Here is a 19,944-nt window from a genome sequence, read left to right on the forward strand (position 1 = left end):
TCAGCAACCGACCAGGGCCTGCTGCGCATTTTCTCAACAAATCACCAGGGCCTTCGCTAAAATGTGAAGTCACTGTTAATGACACAAGTGACACCAGAGAGGGTGTGCCCTGCTGTAGTGACTTTCATAAGACAGTTCTGGATCTTGGTGGCCAGCGAGGCCTTTGTGGGTGCCCGGGCTGGCACGGAAAACCTGTTAAACACCCGTGGCGAGGAGGATGGTTCTGATCTGGATGATGGGTGACTGTTCGATCCAGTGTGAGGGATCAGCCGGGTGATAGAGCACCCTTACCAGGTTGCTGGGAGGGGAAAGCTGTTCTTTTTTAAGCAGAAGAACTTCTGGAACTTCCTGGCTGCAGTGAAATACTTGTTGATGAGCACTCACAGCCAAGACAGTCCATGGGTTCACATTTATCCAGTGGGGGTGTGTCTCTGGGCCCACTTCTGCCTTCCAGAACCCCAACTCCTCGTGTCCTCACGGGGCCTGGCCCAAGGCAGCCCCCTAGGGCTCAGCTGCTTGGCCTCCAGTCTTTAGTCCTTTGCTTCAGCCTCCGGGGAGGTTCTGCTGGCTCCTTCAAGGGTTCCTGGCACTGGCCCGTCGGCAGTCTGTCCAGTCTATGTGAGTCCCTGGCGAGCCCGGCTCAGAGCTGGTTGAGGGCGTAGGCTCGGGCTGTCCTGAGGGCAGCTTCCAGGTCAGCCGTCGTTCCGGTGCCCTGAGCCACCACTTGAGAGCCCCAGGCCTTGCCCCCCATGTGGCTGCATACGGCCAGTGCCCAGGCCTCTGCTGTGAAGGCTGGTGTGGTACCCTGGGAACCAAGAGAGAAGGGGCAGTGATGCAGAGCAGCCCTCCCCACCAGCGCTCACTCCATCTATCCCTTGAGAGTGGCATCACAGTGATTAGTCAGGAGACAGGAGAGCACGGGGCTGGGAAAGTGTGTGGAGGTTACTGAATGTCTGCTACTTGTTTGCAAGGGATGTGTGCCCTGGATGGTCATAGTTAGGGACCCCCACGGTGCCTTCTCTGGTGGGCGGCTGTGGTTAGGGAGGAGACGGCCCTGTCCCCGTCCTGGGGTGTCCTCCTAGATCACCTCTAGCCAGCCTTGGAGGAATCAAAGGTGTGCAACTGGAGAGCTGGACCAGGATGGGTGGGTGGGGCTGCTCTCCTCCTTCTCTCACCTGGGCCACCTGACAGGCACACAGCACGTGCCCCAGCGGCTGGGGGCTGAGCAGTAGCACAGACGTGCGAGGCGCCCGCTCACACAGCTGCCGTACCACCTTCACCAGCACCTGGGCAGGGAAGGGCAGACAGTGAGCCCACAGCTCTCTGGACTCCCAGCTACCTCCCAGCCAGGACTTTCCCCTCCCCAGACCCTGGGGCCACCCCCAGCCCCCACACTCACGGAGAGGGACTCAGTGGAGACTGTGTCCACAATCAGGGGCCCCTCTGAATGCCGCCGCAGCAGCTCCTGGGTTTTTTGTGCAGCCTGCGGGGCAGGAAGGACGGCACGGGGATCAGGGTGGAAGGCAGCCGGGCCCCACTTCCGAACCGAGCCCCCGTCCAGAAATCCCCTCCGCCAGCAAAGGTCTTTGGCTTGGAGGAGAGGTACCAGGGGCTCTGCCTCAAATGGCCTGTGTCCTTCCTCTCGTCCCTCACCTCGTCCCTTTCACCACAGCTCCAGGCCCCTACAAATAGGCCACTGAAGGTGAAGGACTAAGGCTGGAGCACAGATGGACGAAAGGGGGCGGGAGGAAGGCAGATCCACGGTCAAGTGGCACTGGGGGCTGAAAGGCGTAATCAAGTCAGTCAGCTTCCTAGAGGGCGAGTCTGAGCCAGACTTGGGAGTTGAAGGACAGACACGGTTTGGCAGAGAAAGAAGTGGGGGAAATGGCCTGGTGATGGCACCCAGCTGGCAGGAGAGACAGGAGCTGCACCCCATCCCCTGCGTCAGGCCCCATGCCAGGTCGCGAAGCTTCTCCGTGTGCATGCTGGAGTGCCTCTGCCCCTCGCCAACTATGCTGGGTACCTGCCCCCGTGGGTACAGCCGAACCTCCTCTCACCTGCCCCATTTCTAGCTTCCGGATGGCAGTGTTGGCACGTCGCTGCAGCACCTTCAGTGTGGCCTGAAGCTCCCGCCGCTGCCACTGGGGCATCACCGCAGTGTCCACAGCCTAAGGCCACAAACAGTACATCAGCAGCGCCCCTCCCAGTCTCGGAGCCAGGAGCCAGCAGAGCAAGGGAAGAGATCACACCCGCCACATCCCACCCTGCAGACAAACAACAAATATCTAGGCCAGCAGGAGTCCCAGAGGAATTGGGGGAGAGACCGAGGCATGGGGAAGAGGGCCAGGAGAGAGTGGGGAACAGCTCCGCGGCAGCAGTGACCCTCACATCAGTGAGTCGTCCCATGTCCTTGGATAGTCGCTGAGCCTCCACCACATCCTGGCTGCCCCGACTCAGCCGTTCTGCCGCGGCTCCTACCTCCTGGGCCAGAGACTGGCCCACCTCTCGGGCCTGCCAGGAGGGAACGGGATGCTCAGGGCTGCTCGGCTTGCTGTCACCTCCCCAGGACAGGGGGGCTCTCAACCCACTGCTAGTCAGGGCCAAGACAGAAATACTGAACAATCAGGCCCAGTCAAGGCACCAAATAATCACAACAGATGCCAGCTGTTGGCAGCGCACATGTACAAACACTGGTTCTGTGCTGGGCATCCCCCGGCCTGAGAGTTTCGGCTGTGTGTGCTCCCTCCATCCCCCCCCCCCCCCCCGCCCCCGTCCAAATCCGGTGGCCTCCTGGACCCTGCCGGCGTGCCAACCTGCTGGGCCTGCTCCCCGGTGACGGCTAGCAGGCGGGTGGTGCCCCTGGAGAGCTGGCGCTCCCCAACGATGACCAGGTCCCCTATAGCCCCTGTGCGCAGCAGGTGCCTGTAGGCAGAGGGAGGGAGAAGGAAGTCAAGGGGCATGGTGGGACGGAAAGGAGCAACCTAAACTCCAACCCGGGGGCTGGTGGCTCCAAAGACCAAAGAAGGGTGAGGATCTTAGGCCCCGGGCTGGGGCAGGCCGAAAGGAGTGACTCACGTCCCACAGCACAGCTCCACAGAGGTCTGCAGCGCAGCCTGGGAGGAGAGGTCCAGCGCCTCGGCCACGGGCACCCCCACTGACACCACCCGCACAGGGTCTGGGTATACCTGAGGAGGAGAGGGGATCAGTCTGTTCACCAGCTCGTGAAGGGCAGGCAGTCTCACCAAGGGGCCTCCCCAACTCACCTCATCCAGGGAGCGCAGGCCAGGGACGTGGGCGGTGCGTGCCAGGGCCACCTCCTCCATGTACACGGCCTCATCCTGCCCCACCGCCTCCTGCACCGTGCCCTCCACTGCCCGGAGCTGCTCTGGGGTCAGTGGAGCCTGGTGGGGTAGGGGGAAATGGACAGACCGACAGGCAGTCAGCTGCGTGCCTGTAACCAAGGCAGTAAGAAGCAGTCCGTGTTCACTGACTCTCCTCAGGTTCTCAAACAATGGCTAGCACCGAGCAGGCGCTCCATCAACCTTTGTGGAGTAGACAGTTCTTTAACTTAGAAAGCTGTTGGAAATTGCAGGCCTCTCATCAGGCACTAAAAATTGATGTAACAGAAAATGCTGTTCTGTACCGAGGGAGCTCACCACAAGGGCCAGCCTAACGGAAGAGAAACACAGGATGGGGTAGACGCAGGTGCAAGGGAGCTAGATGTGCGAGGAAGGAAGGGTGACAGAGAACGGAGGGCAGCTCTGCTTGAGCAAGAATGTCTTGGGTGACAGCGGGAACAAGGAAGCCGGGTGGCCGGAGGCTTCAGAGGATATCTAACCTGACCCCTCGCTGGTGCAGGATGCCGAGATGAAGATGTCCCTCATGGCCTCACAGTGACTGAGCGACAGGGAGCCTAGCTTCTTGGACTGGCCAAACTCCTCCTCCCACCACCCCCCTCCCCCCCCAAGCCACCAAACTACCTCTTTTTAAGCCTTTCTGTCTTCCTCACCTGGGTGGCCACATCGAAGCGCAGCCGCTCGGGGTTGAGATGGGAACCTCGCTGCTCCGTGCCGGGGCCCAGGATCTGCCGGAGTGCCCAGTTCAACAGGTGGGTGGCCGTGTGCTTCTCCATGCAGCCTAGACGCCAGGACTGAAACACTTTTGTCACCCAGAATCCTGGGGGGTAGGGAGAGTCGAGAGGCTGCAGGATATTCTAAATATCAGGGCTTGGGGCCTTACCTCATCTACATGTAGCTGCACCTGGTCCCCAACCTCCAGGGCCTCAGGGGCCACAGCCTCGTGCAGGATGAAGCCTCCACAGACCTGGGCCCGGGGCACTGGGAACAGTACATCCTGGGGAAGGGCAGGGGCCAAGGCACTGGAGCAACTGGTTGTAGCTTTTCCCTCCCCTTGGCTCCCTTCCCAGGTCGGGTCTGCCTTCTGCAGAAATTAACTTGTGTGTGTGTGTGTGTGTGTGTGTGTGTGTGTATGGGGGCTCACCTCCTGCCCCACCCGCACCAGATAGCCTCGGTCTGAAGCCTGACCCCCCTGTTCAGCGTAGAAGTTGGTTTTGTCCAAGAGAAGGCCACAACGCTGGCCTTTCCCCACAGAGGCCACAGCTGTCCCGTCCTCTGTATACAGCTGGAGCACCCGCGCCTCGCAGGTGCCAAACTCTGCCAGGAAGAAGAATGGTTATCAGTGCTGGGCAGGGGTGTGGGCCCTGGGCCGTTGGTCTGTACCTTACTTGAAGCCAATGGGCATGTAGCTGGTGGAGGGGCACTTTCAGGGGCCACAGCGACCCCTGGTGGCTATAACCCCCTCGCCGCCCTCCCCACCCCCCCACCCCCCCACCCCTGCCCGCCATGAAATGTATAGGGCTGGTAGCAACCCTCACAGATGTCCCTCTGTCCCTCCGAGAAACCGCCAGGGACGCTTGTGGCCACCAGCCTCAGTCCAGCCTCTCACCATAACCCCCGCTGGGTCGAAGAGAGTAGTTGTACTTGGGACTGTCGTCAGTTGGGGGCACCCCTCGGCGCTGCAGCTCCCCCAGTGCGTGGACATTCAGCTGCAGTCCCCGCTCCTGAGCTGGCTCGGCCTGCCGGGACTGGTGCTGCAGGATGGGCGCATGCATAGGGAAGGGGTACAGGGACAGTGCAGTGGGACCTGAGCCTCCACAGAGCCCTGCCCCTGCCACACAGCTGTGTGGACTCTGCAGCCCCTCTGGAATAAGCCCTCGGGGCTTGGCTGGCTGCTAGAGACCCTGGGCTGGCTGGTGAACCACCCATCATGCAGGGTCTCAGGATGAGGCCCCCTTCACCCACCGCTCCCCTCTCTAGGATGCTGTGCTGGCCTCTCCCCATTCCTGGTTCTGTTCAGTCCACTGTATTAGAGTTCTCCTCTACAGGCTGTGGGTGGGGCCTGAGGTGAGGGGACAGACCCTGTCTCCTGTTTCCCTCAATAGCTGCAGCTCCTCCCCCAGGAACTCAGGGCTGGGGAAGGGACTGTCCCAACAGAAGCCTGCGCAGGGGTGCCCCAGCGTGTACCTGGGCCTCCTCCTGGGCCAGCTGCGCCAGCCCAGCAGAGTCCAGCCGCACCCCCTTCTCCTCCAGCATCAGCTCTACCAGGTCCAGGGGGAGCCCCAGGTTCCCAGACAGCGATAAGGACCAGGCCACTTCAGCTTTGAAGAAGGAAGACAAAGGGTGTTCAGAGGGGAGGGCAGGATAGACTGAAGGGGAAGAAGTGAGGGAGAAATAAGGGCCAGGGCTTTTCCAACCACGCAGCAGCCACCAGGTACCAAGCACAAGTGTCCACTCCCTACACCCGGTAGGTCCAGGAGAGGGGTCAGGCTTTAGGCTCAAAGGCCAGAGCCGAGGGTAGGCCAGGAGACTCCCTTGTCATCTGTCATCTCAGAGGAGAAGGGAAGCTCATTCTCGGGATGAAGCCGGCCTTGGGAAGCAGAGACTGGTGGCAGGGCCAGCTGGACAGAGGGGAAGTGGGGAGAAGGAGGGTGGTGTCCCGCCACAGAGAGATGTGGGTGTTGGAGACAGTGCAGGGAGAGGGACATGGGGAGGAGGGTCTGCATGCTAGGCACACGCCTGCCTCAGAGCTCTGTCCTCTTCCTGCCTTGGTTCACCTGAGTGAGCCCCCCATACCTTGGCCAGGCCGCTCACTCACCAGGGAACAAATCAGAAGGCCCCAGGCGCCTCAGGGTCTGATCGATGATGTGCCGACCCCGCTGCAGGGAGGCCAGGAAGGCTGCCTCATCCTCTGACACCAGGTTGACTATCTGAACAGGGGGGCAGGGCGGGACTGGAGCTGGGCCTCCTGGAAGGGAGAGCCGCTCTCCACCCCTCTCTTTTCGGCCCCTCCCTCCCCATCCAAAGCCAGTACCTGGGCTGAGTGCTTCCGCAGTTCTGGATAAGCATCTCCCTGGGGGAGGCAGAGGACTAAGAAGGTGTGAAAGGCAACCTCCCCACCCTGGACCTCCCTGAGGACACCTGCCTTGGAAGCTCAGCTCCGGCTGATGGATGGCAGACTCAAACAGGGAATATGGACAGAAGGGGGTCCCAAACTCAGAGGCTCAGAAGCCAGGGCAGGGAGGCCTCCTGAGGGCTCCCTGCTTTTTGGATTCAGTCTTGGCTTTCTCAGCCTGACAAGACCTGGGGCTGGCCATTTAGGGTGGGGAGCCTAGGCTGAGGGCACCATCTAGGCTCAGTGGCAAGCTTCCTGAGCACCTGGGGAAGCCCAGAAGAATAAGTTCTGCCCTCACCAGGGTCTCCACCACTACAGGCACCAGGCTGCCTAGGAAGCCAGGTGGTGCCCGCAACACCTCTGTAGAGAACCGCACAGCTCGACGAAGGATCCGACGAAGCACCAACCTAGAGGGGTTCAGAAGCCAGATAAGAACCGCCTGCAACCCTTGGTCAGCAGTATGGAGAGTGGGGAGGACGAGGTTCAGAGTGGGTGCTCTCATCTCAGAGCCCTCTCCCTTCCCTCACTCCTCCTGACCCACCTCTCCCCTGCAACACCCCCTGCCTCTCTGTGTAGCCCCTGCCAGACTCACGGGGCACCCGACATTCCGGGGCAGACACCGTCGGCGATGCAGACGCTGAGTGTGCGGATGTGATCAGCCACAACGCGGTATGCCATGTCTGTGCGCCCCTCGTCTGCTGCTCCTACCCGACCCAAGTAAGGGGGCACCCTGCAACCCTGGAGAGCGAGAGACAAGGAGACATGGCTGCTGGTCCTGCCTGATGTGGTCCGGGTGGGGTGCCCTTCATCATCTCTAGAGCATCTGCCCTCACCCCTAAAGCTGATCACATCTGGAATGACCTGGTTGGAGAAGCTTCAAACATAAAAGGGAGTCAGTCCCTGCCCTCCCAGGGCCACATTCAGCACTCACAACAATCACAGCTGTGATCATTTACTGAATTTCTACCATCAGAACGGGGAGGGTGCTTGAACGAAGCGTTGCCTAATATCCAAAACATCCTGCCCTGGGAGGTATTACTAGTCTCGCTTTAAAGAGGAAACTGAGGCTCTGAGGAGCTAAGTGGCACGAGGCCACACAACGCATCAGGAGCAGATCTGAGATTTGCACCGGCCTGACTCCACTGCCCACACCCACTTCTCCAGCCTTTATGGGGGGCAGGGAGGGAGGTGTAAGCTGTGCCTATGTGTAAGTGCTCCAAAGCAGATGGCTGATTCATCCAGCTCTAAACCTGTCTCTTCCCTGAGCTTCCTCCTCTCAATTAACAGTCCTGCCATTCACCACACTGCTCAAGTCAAAAACTAGAGAGCGAGCCTTGATTTTTATTTCCCTTCCTCATCCAGTCTGTCACTGGGGACTTTTGCTCCTGTCCTGCCTTTGTGAGATCTTTCAAATCAATTACTTTCTCCACTTCCACAGCTACCAGCCTCAACCATGCCCTCCTGTCTCCTCCCTTTACTACGAAACAGCCTCCCAATTGGCTTCTCAGCTTCTCCTAGGTCTCCCTCCAGCTCATCCTTCACGCGGCAACAAGAGGGGCCTTTAAAAGTGTCAATCAGATCATGCCCCTCCCCCACGCAGAACCCTTTTCACTACACTTAGCGTAATAAGAGCCCCACTTTGGACTTCAAGGGCCCAGAAGGTTGGACTTCTGCCTTCCTTTCTATGGTAGACTGTTTGCAAAAATGGCCACAATCCTTCCCTCTTCAGTGTGCTTGCCACTTTACAACGAGACCACAGCTGCTTCCCATCCAAGGATAGAATCTATTTCTCTATCCCTTGAACCTAGGCTAGCCTTGCGACTTGCTTTGGCCAACAGAATGAGGTGGAAAGGACACTGTCCTGAGCCTAAGCCTCAAGAGACCTGGTGTGCTTCTGTTCTCCTTCTTGGAACCTTGCTGCCTTGGGATCGGAACAACCCTAAGCTAGCCTGTTGCTTGACAGACACACAGCCTGGTCACCCCCGTTGCCCCAAACAGCCAGCCAGCCAGTCCTCGAACTACAGCTGCCTAGCAGCTATCTATAGGTGTTATGAACGAACTCACAGAAGACCAAAAGGTTGACCCAACAGAGCCCAGCCACCATTGCTAGCTAGACTCTTTAATAATAATAATTGCTAGCTTGTTCTTTAATACACTTACTTATCTCTTAGGCTACAATGTAATCTCTTCTACTAAGCACAAGGGACTACACACAAAGTAGGCACTAAACACCTATTTTTTGAAGATGCGAAGGAAGGAAGGATTTGGGAGCAGTATCAGGTAATAAATACAAATCCCAGCCTCATGTTTGACCCTGCTATCCTTGGCTGGGCAAGGTTTCCACATACAGGAATACTCGGAGTTCTCAACAAAGCGCCAGCTTCTGGAAGGGAAGGGGCCGGCTCACCTGCTGAATGGCGTCAAGCAGCGGGGAGAAGAGATCAGTGTCGTAAGTGGAGCGCGTGCCTTGCAGCACGGCCACCAGCCTTTCCAGGCCCATTCCCGTGTCCACGTGCCGCTGGGGCAGGGGCTGCAGGCTTCCATCTGCCTCTCTGGCCAGGGAAGGTGTGCAAAGTGAGGCCCCACGTGGGATTACTGGGGTGAGGCAGATGCCCAAGTGCAGCGGAGGAACGAGGAGGGGCTGACAGTGGGAGGAACCAGAAGGCAGTATCCATCCCTCCCACAAAGGCAGACAGTGATGGCCTTGGGTCCTGTACTTTCTCATAAAGGGTGATCTCCACCCTCACCCCTGCTTGGGCCCTTGCCTGGACCCACACATCCCCTTTCTGGGACAGAATTCTTTGCCCCGAGAAAGAGACATGTCAAGGCTGGGAGAAAATCTTAGAGACCACCAGGCTCCGTGCCATCCAGTGATGAGAGAACAGAAGCCGGCGGACAGCAGTGACTAGTTGAAAGTGTCACGAGCAAAGACTAGGGTTATATCAGTTATTACCTGAAAAGTGTTTAGAAATGTACCTGGCACACAGTAAACACCATTTAGGTGGGTTTTTTTTTTTTTATAAGAAATGGATCAAAGTCTCCTGAATGCCACCTTGCCCACTTCTGGCCAGGGATTTTCCTTCTGCTTCAGCACCCCATTACCTGTTGTGTTGAATGAAGACCAGATTCCACAGCTCCACCAGCTGGGGGGCTCCCCCTCTCCCAGCCAGGTCATAGTGGATCTCCGTGCAGGGCCCACAGGGGCCGGTGTTCCCCATTTCCCAGAAGTTCTCTTGTGGTCCAAAGGAAAGCACGTGACTGGCACACACCCTGACAAGAAAGCCAGGCGGGTGGTAGGGAGACAGACAAACCTGGAAGCCAGAACCCTGTCTGCCATGAGAGCCTCTCCACCAAGCTCAGCAAGAGGAGAAATAGGGCTGACCCCAATCTGTTCTGGGAGCAGATGCTAAGACTCTGATGACTGAGGCTGGTACTCTCCATTTGCCAGTCCTCCTGCCCTCTGGAAGTGGACACAAGGGGCAGAGGCAGACTTACCCTAAGCTGAGCCAGATGTCCCTGCTCTCTAGGTCTGGGTCCAGCCCTGCCTTGGGGTCACCACCGAAGTAGGAGACCCAGAGCCTGTCTTCAGGGATCCCGTAGACCTGAGTCAGCAGTTCCCAGGCCATGCGGCAAGCCTCCTCCTGCAGGGGAAACCCACATGGGGTGGGAGGAGGAAAATGGTGAGAAGAGGGCCCCGCTGGAGCACCAATCAAGCCACATGAGTTCAGCCCTCAGCTTAACACAAAATTCCACTGCCCTCCTTGTTTCCCAAACAAACCATGACCATTTCTGCTTGAGTCTTTTTCCTGTCCAGAAAACTTCACCCCTCCTTTAGATCCTTTCCTTCAAGTCCCACTCTCTCCATGAAGTTGTCTTTCCACCCTAACCTGGGATGATTTCTAACTCCTGCATTTTAGTATTTGTCTGACCATTTATTCATTCAACAATTACCAACCAGCCATTAGGCAGGAGGCACAGTCCTGGCCCTCACACTTACAATCCAATTAGGGAAGTAAGACACAGTCTCATCATACTTGTTCATCTAGCACTTTGCCTTCCTGTGTAGTATGAGTCCTGTCCAAGCAGGGCTTAGGAGTGGAGACAGGACTCCTCTTGAGCCCCTCCTTGGTTGACCACTGACCTTTTTTCTAACTCTAGGGCTTCCTGGAGACTCACCTTAAAATATTCACCCCCAAAAGCCCAATTGCCAAGCATCTCGAAGAAGGTGTGATGGGAAAGGTCTCGGCCCACATCCTCCAGGTCGTTGTGGCGTCCTCCAGCCCTCACACATTTCTGGCTGTTGGCCACACGTCGGAAGCCTGCCATTTCGCTTCGTGGATCCACGGTGCCCAGGAAGATTGGCTTGAACTGGAAACACACGAAGGTCCCAGTTCTCACTCCCTCCGTAGACAGGAGAAGTGGGGAGTGGGGTGTTCAGAGTGAAGGCTGACTGTGCCCCCGAGAGTGCGGTGTGGTCTTGGCTAAGGGGCAATCTGGAAGCCTGGAGGCACCCATCTCTGATGTGTGTGGAGCAGACAAGAGGTGAATAAATCAGGAAACAGAGATACTCTGCTAGTAAATTAGGCAACATAAAAGAAGGAGGACTATGTTGGTGACGGGAAACAGGGCACTGAATGGCTTCATCCTTCATGTCAGCTTCTTTAAACCACACCCAATAACTTCAGTATAAAACCAAGACCACAGGGCACTGGGCATGCCTCACAAACTCAGCATTTATTTTTTATTTTATTATTTTTTTTTAATTTTTTTTTTTACGTTTTTATTTTTATTTTTGAGACAGAGAGAGACAGAGCATGAAGCGGGGAGAGTCAGAGAGGGAGACACAGACTCTGAAACAGGCTCCAGGCTCTGAGCTGTCAGCACAGAGCCCGATGCGGGGCTTGAACTCACGGACCGCGAGATCATGACCTGAGCCGAAGTCGGACGCTTAACCGACTGAGCCACCCAGGCGCCCCACAAACTCAGCATTTAATAGCCTCTACGTTTGGGGTGCTTGGGTGGCTCAGTCGGCTAAGCTGCTAACTCTTGATTTCAGCTCAGGTCATGATCTCACGGTTTGTGAGTTCAAGCCCTGCATCAGCCTCTGCGCTGACAGCATGGAGCCTGCTTGGGATTCTTTTTTTAAAATTTTTTTTTTAATGTTTATTTATTTTTGAGACAGAGAGACACAGCATGAGCAGGGAAGGGGCAGAGAGAGAAGGAGACACAGAATGTGAAGCAGGCTCCAGGCTCTGAGCTGTCAGCACAGAGCCCGACGAGGGGCTGCGAGATCATGACCTGAGCCGAAGTCGGCCACTTAACCGACTGAGCCACCCAGGCGCCCCAAGCCTGCTTGGGATTCTGTCTCCCTCTCTCTCTGCCCCTCCCCACTTGCTCTATCTCTCTCAAAATAAAAATAAACTTAAAAAAAAAGGTCTCTACGGTTAACCGATTCCCCCCTCCCTGCTCATTTTACAGGTGAAGACAAATCTAGAGAGGGTAAGTGGTGCTCAAAGTCAAAAGCTTAGAGAATACAGTCTAGCACATAAAATGTGCTCAACAAACGTTTATTTAACGAATTAGTTACCTTTATTTACAGCATGAATAAATGAAGCCAGACTGCCCCCACCAGTGTGCCCCCAGAGAACTCCACACTCTCCATTCTCGGACCTAAAACTAAATCCCAACCCAAGCTCCGAGGTCGGGCCCTCCCCAAGCCCTAACTTGTGCCCCCCACGACTTAGCCTAACAACAAACGGCCCTTTCCTCCAAAGCCAAGAGCTCCGCCCCTCGCTTCTTTTGCCCAATCCCGCAGCGCCTTTCTCCCCGGAAAAAAATCACAAACTCCGCCCCCGCTCAGGGTGGCTCAGCCCCCACCTGGTTCATGCCCGCATTGACGAAAAGCAAACTGGGGTCGCCGCGGGGCCGCACGGAGGCGGACGGCACCAGTCGGTGGCCGTGGCGGTCCCGAAAGAAGCTCAGGAAGGCGTCCCGAACGGCCGTGGCCGAGGCTGGAGGGGGCTCGGATGAGAACGGCCGACGGCTGAGGCCCCCCCACAGAGGCGACCTTCGAAAGGCCCGCCGCAGTCGCCGAGCTGCAGCTGCCATCGACGCCGCCATCTTAACTCGGGGCAGTAACTTCACGGGGTCAAGGGGCACCGCGGGGATAGAAGGTGGCGTGGAAAGGAAGCCGCGCTCTTTGTACAGCGGCCCCTGGCGGTAGGAGGACTCAAGGCAGCCTCTGCCGCTCGGGTAGAAGTGATTGGGAAGGGGACCTCAGCAGTAGGCCTAGCTAGCACAGCTGCCTGGCACATAGTAGGCCCTTAATTCATTCGTCATTACACAAATATTCATTTAGAAGCTACTAGTGCCAGGCATTGTTTTAGGCTCTTAAGGTATATTAGTCACAACAAAATCCTTTAATACAAATCCGTGCTCTCCAGAAATCTATATCATAGTAGTAATTGTCATGTTTATTAGTTAATTTTGCAAGGTTACAACTGGAGTTGCAGTGAACAGGCTTGGATTCAACGTCGTGTGTGTGCGCGCGCACACACACGTGTGTGTGTGTGTGTGTGTGTGTGTGTGTGTTTCCAGGCTGAGGGAAGAAGGCAGAATGCCAAGGGAGGTAATATTAGCATCCATTCAAGAAGCATTCAATAAACATATTGAATATTAACTATGTGCCAGGCACTGTTCTAGGCACTTGCCAATGCCCTTTGCCCTTGGCATTGGAAATGACTGTTTTGTTCTTAGGGATTGAAGCAGGCCCCTTGGAACAGGAGCAAATAGCATCTGTTACCTTATTAATTGCTAAATAACATTTGGTCTTCTAATTTGCCTGGGGATTAGAGGGAATCCAGGTTGTCAGGGCAGGATGAAGCTGTTGACCAATAGCTGCAGAGATTTCTCTCTCTCTAAGTTTCCCAAAGCCCTAGGGTTTTGTGTGCTTTGCATTAGGGTAAGAGAGGTACCTGTTCCACCTCCCGCTTCTGTCTTTTTCTCCGTGGTGACAGCTGTGACCATGATGCCAACACAGGCCCTTGTGGGTACAGCCAGGGCCCTCATGGGGCTTCTCATGATAACCTCTGCTCTTGGCCTGGGAAATTAAACAGGTGAAGAAGAGAACTCATGAAGGTTAAAGCGGAGCAGCAGAGCTGAAATCAGTGTGGCCACCTACTAGGCCTCAGCCATTCACATGGGCTCTTTTGGTCATTCTTTATGAGTTATGTTATTTAGGGACTTTTGAAAAATGGTTTCCTTGGGAAACGTGTAGTCTTTTTGGACTCGAGTTTCCATAGCAATGGTGAATTCTCAACTTTGTATTCTGACAGAGCATAGCATCTATCCCATGATCCTCTGTTTCTCCTCTTGCCCACGTAAATTAAAAGTGTTGTTTTGAAAGTGTGTTTTGCCTGTTTTGGTTTTTCCAGTGTTTTTGGAACAGGAACCCAACGCCAGATGGGGATTTCTGTGAGATTGATGATCTTGAGACAAGACTGTGAAATTCTTCCCCAAACTGAGATGGGAGTGTTTTGCTAGAGAAATCTAGCTGGGGCCTCTAACCAGTACTGACGTCAACAACTTTCTTTCATTTTCAGATTTTTCTCAGAAAGTTTTTGTATTATAGTAGGAACTCCATGTTTTTAGACTAATGTGGATCTAGTGTGGAGCCATGGATTATGTTTTTCAAACAGCTTTATTGAAATATAATTCATATACCCTACAGTTCACCCATTTAAAGTGTACAAGTCAGTGGCTTTCAGTACATTCACAGAATCATCGTCTGTGAATCATAATTACTTTCAGAACATTTTCATCACCTCCAAAAGAAACCTCATGCCCTTTAGCTATTAACCACTCCCGTCAGCGGTAGGCAACTACTAATCTGTTTTCTGTCTGTAGATTTGCCGATTCTGAACATTTCATGTAAATGGAATCACACAATACATGATCTTTTGTAACTTCACTTAGCATAATGTTGACAAGTTTCATCTATGTTATAGCATGTATCATGGAGTTTTAGAAATGCATTTTTTTGAGTTGTTTTCTGTTGGAGGAAGGGTTTTTCCTCTATCTTGCTGTTTTGTCCCTGCTATTAAAAAATGGTCATTTTCTTTTGTTTAAGTGTGGTATTCTCTGGTAAATCTGTGCCCCCCCCCCCCCCCCCCCCCCCCCCCCCCCCCCCCCCCCCCCCCCGTGAAGCAAAGTGGTTCTTTTAGGATTGTGATGTGTCTGTTCTGATTTGCCACTGTCCTCTGATGAGGAAGTGAAACTTAAGGTCTGCAGTTTCCCAAGACAGATATATCTGGGGAGAACTCACCAGACTGAGAAGTTACTGACCTGGGAACTTCTCTCAGGAGTACTCATCATCCATCTTAGTATTTGTAAGAATTTCATTTTGGGGTTTAAAATGCAAACTGAGGGGTGCCTGGGTGGCTCAGTCGATTAAGTGTATGACTTTGGTTCAAGTCATGATCTCACAGCTCGTGGGTTCGAACCCGCGTCAGGCTCTGTGCTGACAGTTCAGAGCCTGGAGCCTGGTTTGGATTCTGTGTCTCCCTCCCTCTCTGCCCTTCCCCGGCTCACGCTCTGTCTCTAAACATTAACAAGTTTAACAATAAATAAGTCAATAAATAAAAAATAAAATGTAAACTGAGTCTGTTTACTAGGAGCTGTTCAGCTGGGTTTGGGTGCTGCCTTCCCTGGGTTTGGGATTGCCCTGGTGTTGTTTGACTTACTTATCTTGGCAGGCCCAAGGCACCCATTCTTTGAGCGTTCTCTTTTCACCTTGTTCATGAGAAGGAACGCCTGCCCTTACTCTGGGAATGGAAATTGTTCCTCCTGATTTCCCCCTTGGCTTTGAGAGCAGGAACCTGAGGTCAGTGATGCATTCTGTCCTGGACTGATGGTCAGAGGAGACACAAGGGAATTTTTACCCTTACTGAGCATAGGGAAGTCAGCTTTGGGAACTTCCTCATCATAAAAGCCATCTTTTAGTGTCGAGGTTAAAAGTTCAACCTGTAAGAGGTATTCCCAGTTTGATGTATTTGTTTACGGCTTTGCCCTGTCTGGATTGTGAAAGCAACGCTTGTCAAATGTCTATATGCATAGGGATTTACCGGGATCTTGTTAAAACTGCAGACACAGACTTAGTAGGTCTGGGTAAGCTCGCAGTTCTTTCTTTCTAGCAGACTCCTAGGTGATGCTGTTGCTGCCCCTTGCCTACCAGACCATACTTTGAGCGACAAGAGTGTGGGAGAGGACTTGTGGGAAGAGTTGGGACGCAGACTTTTGCTTGGGGCGGGGTCCTAGGGCTTGGGTGCTTCTAGGCTCTCCCCTTCCTCCCGGAGCAGCTTGGTGGAGCCCGGAGCTCCCTCTGCGCATGCGTGCTCGCTCCCATGCTCTTCAGCCTGCGTCCACCTGAGAGTGACTGCTGCGTCTGCCTGTTGCTAAGAGACGCGGAGGTTGAGGGGACCAGCGGTGGGGGGATGGGAGGGGGGCGGCGCCCACGGGAGCCGGGGCATGGGGACGCAGGATCTGGGACTCCAGGGATGGGAGCCTTCTGGGATCCAGAATTCAGCGATTTAGTGGACCCTCAGTGTTGCAATGCCTGGGTTTGTCTTTAGGCATTTTTTTTTTAATTGTCCCATTTTAAATGGTTATAAGTACGAACGTAATATTCTCGACTTGCCTCTTGGCCAGGAAAATCTGAAATACTTTCTATCTGGCCCTTTGGGAAAAAAAATGGCCAACTCCTGTGTAAGAGGTTTGTTTTGTTTTTAATCTTTTTTTTTTTCTTTCTAAATCACATAATAAAACACAGACTTAGAAAAGTCAACCAAACCAAATGAATAGCTTAATTATTATTAGAAGGCAGACATCTTTGTATCCACCACCCTGATTGCAAAATAGAACTTTGCATCGATCCCAGGCACTCTACCTGGACCTACCCAGCCATCTTCCTCCTTCCAAAGCTGGCCACTACCCTGACTTTATTTTTTTTTTTTTTAATTTTTTTTTTCAACGTTTATTTATTTTTGGGACAGAGAGAGACAGAGCATGAACGGGGGAGGGGCAGAGAGAGAGGGAGACACAGAATCTGAAACGGGCTCCAGGCTCTGAGCTGTCAGCCCAGAGCCTGACGCGGGGCTCGAACTCACGGACCGCGAGATCGTGACCTGGCTGAAGTCGGACGCTTAACCGACTGCGCCACCCAGGCGCCCCTACCCTGACTTTAATAGTTATCACAAATTTGGGTGTCTTTATAGTTTTATCACCCAAATATACATCCTTAGATGTATTTTATCGAGACAGAGAGAGAGCGAGCGAGCTAGCTGGGGAGAGGGGGAGAGAGACAGAATCCCTTGTCAGTGCACTGTCAGTGCAGAGCGCTTGAGCTCAGGAACCATGGGATCATGACTGAGATCATGAACTGAAGCGAAAACAAGAGTCGTAGGCTTAGCCAACTGAGCCATCCAGGTGTCCCTTTAGATGTATTCTAAAAACCTTACTGAAAATGCATTTTAAGTCTTTTGATCTGTGGATTCCCTCTTAATTTCCTTCTTTTCCTTACAGTGTGTGGACTTTTTCACAGTCTGTTTTTGCTGACTTCATATTCAATGTTCAACTCACATTCAACATGTTCTTCTGCCCTCTCTTATTTCAATCAAATTAGCACCTGGATCTAGAAACTTAATCAGGTACAGGTTCGAATCCCTTTGGAGAGAGTCTACATGGTAGAGGGTGCTCTTTCACCAGAGGGCATGTTGATGTCTGGTTATCTTTCTATGATCTTAGCAGCCACATATACATACTGTCTCTACCTGTTAATTCATTGGAGAGTGCAACATGGTGATATTCACATTCTATCATCTCTATTTCATTTATTCTCTATAAAAGGCTATCTTTTTTCCTCAATTTATTTAAAAAACATCTGTCTAAAGCAAAATAATTTTGTAATTGTATCATTCTGTTTATTGCTCCTTTCCTTTTTTTTTTTTTTTAATGTTTTCTAATGTTTATTTATTCTTGAGACAGAGACAGAGCGTGAACAGGGGAGGGGCAGAGAGAGAGGGAGACACAGAATCTGAAACAGGCTCCAGGCTCTGAGCTGTCAGCACAGAGCCCGACGCGGGGCTCAAACCCACGAACTGTGTGAGATCATGACCTGAGCCGAAGTCGGACGCTCAACCGACTGAGCCACCCAGGCGCCCCTCCTTTTTTTTTTTTTTTAATGTTTATTTCTTTTTGAGAGGGAGACAGAGAGCAAGTGGGGAAGGGGCAGAGAGAGAGAGAGAGAGAGAGAGAGAGAGAGAGGGAGACACAGAATCTGAAGCAGGCTTCAGGCCCCGAGCTGTCAGCACAGAGCCCGACATGGGACTCGAACCCACAAACCCGTGAGATCATGACCTGAGCCAAAGTCAGATGTTTAACGAACAGAACCACCCAAGTGCCCCTTGCACCTGTCCTTTTTGTTGTGTATGTATGTCACACATATGGTTATAACATAAAGGAGGGGGCGTGGTAGTGGACCTATATGGTTGTAAAGTTTTTATGAAGTAGAATAAATATTCACTCTAGGTGGACTCTGAATAGTTAAGGATATATATTGAAATCCTTAGAGCAGCAGTCCTTAAAGTGGGTGATGGAAAGACTTTGGGGGAATCCCCAAAACCATTCGGGAGGCCCGCGAGGTCCTCGTTTTTCCAACAACATATGTCAGTAAGGTTGCATTTTCTTCATATATGCCAACCCAAACAGCCTATCACAACAGATTGAATGTCAAAGTCAGTATGAGTATCCATCTGTCTTTTATTAAGCCAGGCATTAAAGAGGTTTGCAAAAACAGAAAACAATGCCTCTCTTCTCACTGATTTTTTAAAATATATTTTTCATAAAAACATGTTGTTTATGTTAACATAAAAATATTTAAATCTTTAAAAATTTTTCCGTTTAATTTCATAAATCTGCATACTTCTCTATCTCCTCCATAAAAACTCTTTGGGGATCTCCAATACTTTTTAGGGATGTAAAGGGACCCTGAAACCAAAATGCTTGTTAATTGCTGCTGTAGAGCAAACACTCAAGAATAATGGGACAGGCAATGCTATTCACAAGAGCCAAAAGGTGAAAACAATGCAAATGCTCATCAGTGGAAAAATGGAGAGACAAAGTGTGGGATATATATACAATGGAATATGACTGCCTTAAAAGGAAGTACAGATACATGCTACCATGTGGATTATCCTGGAAAACATTATGCTAATTGAAAGAAGCCAAGCACAAAAGGCCACGTATTGTATGATTCTGTTTATATGCAGTGTTCACAGTAGGCAAATCCATACAGCCAGCTAGATTGAAGGCAACCAGGCAAAGAGAAAGGGGAGAATACGGAGTTACTACTTTATGCATATGGAGTTTTATTTTGGGACAATAGAAATGTTTTATTTTTTACTTTTTTTAAAACATTTATTTTTTATTTTTATTTAAAAACATTTTTTGGGGGCGCCTGGGTGGCGCAGTCGGTTAAGCGTCCGACTTCAGCCAGGTCACGATCTCGGGGTCTGTGAGTTCGAGCCCCGCGTCAGGCTCTGGGCTGATGGCTCAGAGCCTGGAGCCTGTTTCCGATTCTGTGTCTCCCTCTCTCTCTGCCCCTCCCCCGTTCATGCTCTGTCTCTCTCTGTCCCAAAAATAAATAAAGGTTGAAAAAAAAATTTTTTTTTTAATTAAAAAAAAATAAAAACATTTTTTTAACATTTATTTTTTGAGAGACAGAGTGGAAGGCAGAGAGAGAGAGAGGGAGGCACAGAATCCAAAGCAGGCTCCAGGCTCTGAGCTGTCAGCACAGAGCCCGACGTGGGGCTTGGATTCGTGAACTGTGAGATCATGACCTGAGCCGAAGTTGGACACTTAACTGACTGAGCCACCCAGGTGCCCCAGTATGTAATAATAATAATAAAAAAAAATCTAGGGAACACTTCTCAAATTTGCATGTGATCCTTGTGCAGAGGCCATGCTATTCTCTGTATTGGTTTAGTTTTAGTACATATGCTACTGAAGTGAGCACACAGTGTATGATTAAAAAACACAACACTGAGCATGCAAGAAAAGTTGAACTATTTTTGATAACAAGAGTAAAGAGGGTGGAAAGTGCTTTTTAAAACAGCTAAACAAATAGAGTGTAGTTGATCATAAGCACGCCAGTGTCGAGGAATGGAGTGTCCTGCTATTTGCAACTTACTCTGAATTGCACCAAAAATAGAATGGATTCATTGATGGAGGGGATAGATGTGTGATAAGGGGATAGGGCAAATACACACAAATGTTAACAATTGTAGAATCTAAGTGGTGAGTATATGAGTGCTTATTGTATAATTCATTCAATTGTTCTTTGTATTTGAAATTTTCACAATCTTTTTTGGGGGGAAATTTTTATTTGTATTGTGCAAGGTATGCTGGGAAGGCGTGAGA

The 19,944-nt window shown here is 52.2% G+C and overlaps 1 protein-coding gene and 1 non-coding gene across 3 annotated transcripts; both read right to left on the bottom strand.

Moving 5' to 3' along the window:
* Positions 1-52: 52 nt before the first annotated feature.
* AARS2 (alanyl-tRNA synthetase 2, mitochondrial) lies at positions 53-12,822 on the bottom strand. Of its 2 annotated transcripts, XM_043591559.1 has the most exons (22): positions 12,349-12,819; positions 10,648-10,839; positions 9,967-10,112; positions 9,574-9,741; positions 8,879-9,023; positions 7,064-7,209; positions 6,770-6,878; positions 6,391-6,429; positions 6,175-6,286; positions 5,544-5,677; positions 4,966-5,110; positions 4,501-4,673; positions 4,240-4,353; positions 4,010-4,150; positions 3,264-3,401; positions 3,076-3,185; positions 2,814-2,922; positions 2,389-2,511; positions 2,058-2,168; positions 1,400-1,483; positions 1,176-1,286; positions 53-805 (listed from the first exon to the last, which is right to left on the bottom strand). In XM_043591559.1, the coding sequence occupies exons 1-22, from the start codon at positions 12,589-12,591 to the stop codon at positions 641-643; spliced, it is 2,958 nt and encodes a 985-aa protein (XP_043447494.1). In that variant the 5' UTR covers positions 12,592-12,819; the 3' UTR covers positions 53-640. The 2 variants fall into 2 exon arrangements, with proteins under 2 accessions (XP_043447494.1, XP_043447495.1); XM_043591560.1 differs by lacking the exon at positions 1,176-1,286 and having other exon boundaries at positions 12,349-12,822.
* A 6,614-nt stretch (positions 12,823-19,436) lies between these two features.
* On the bottom strand, positions 19,437-19,540 carry LOC122490669. The gene has a single exon (XR_006299211.1). It is a non-coding gene; the product is annotated as a U6 spliceosomal RNA (small nuclear RNA).
* Between the last annotated feature and the right edge of the window lie 404 nt (positions 19,541-19,944).

Source organism: Prionailurus bengalensis, chromosome B2 (assembly GCF_016509475.1).
Source record: "Prionailurus bengalensis isolate Pbe53 chromosome B2, Fcat_Pben_1.1_paternal_pri, whole genome shotgun sequence".
NCBI classification, from domain to species: domain Eukaryota; kingdom Metazoa; phylum Chordata; class Mammalia; order Carnivora; family Felidae; genus Prionailurus; species Prionailurus bengalensis.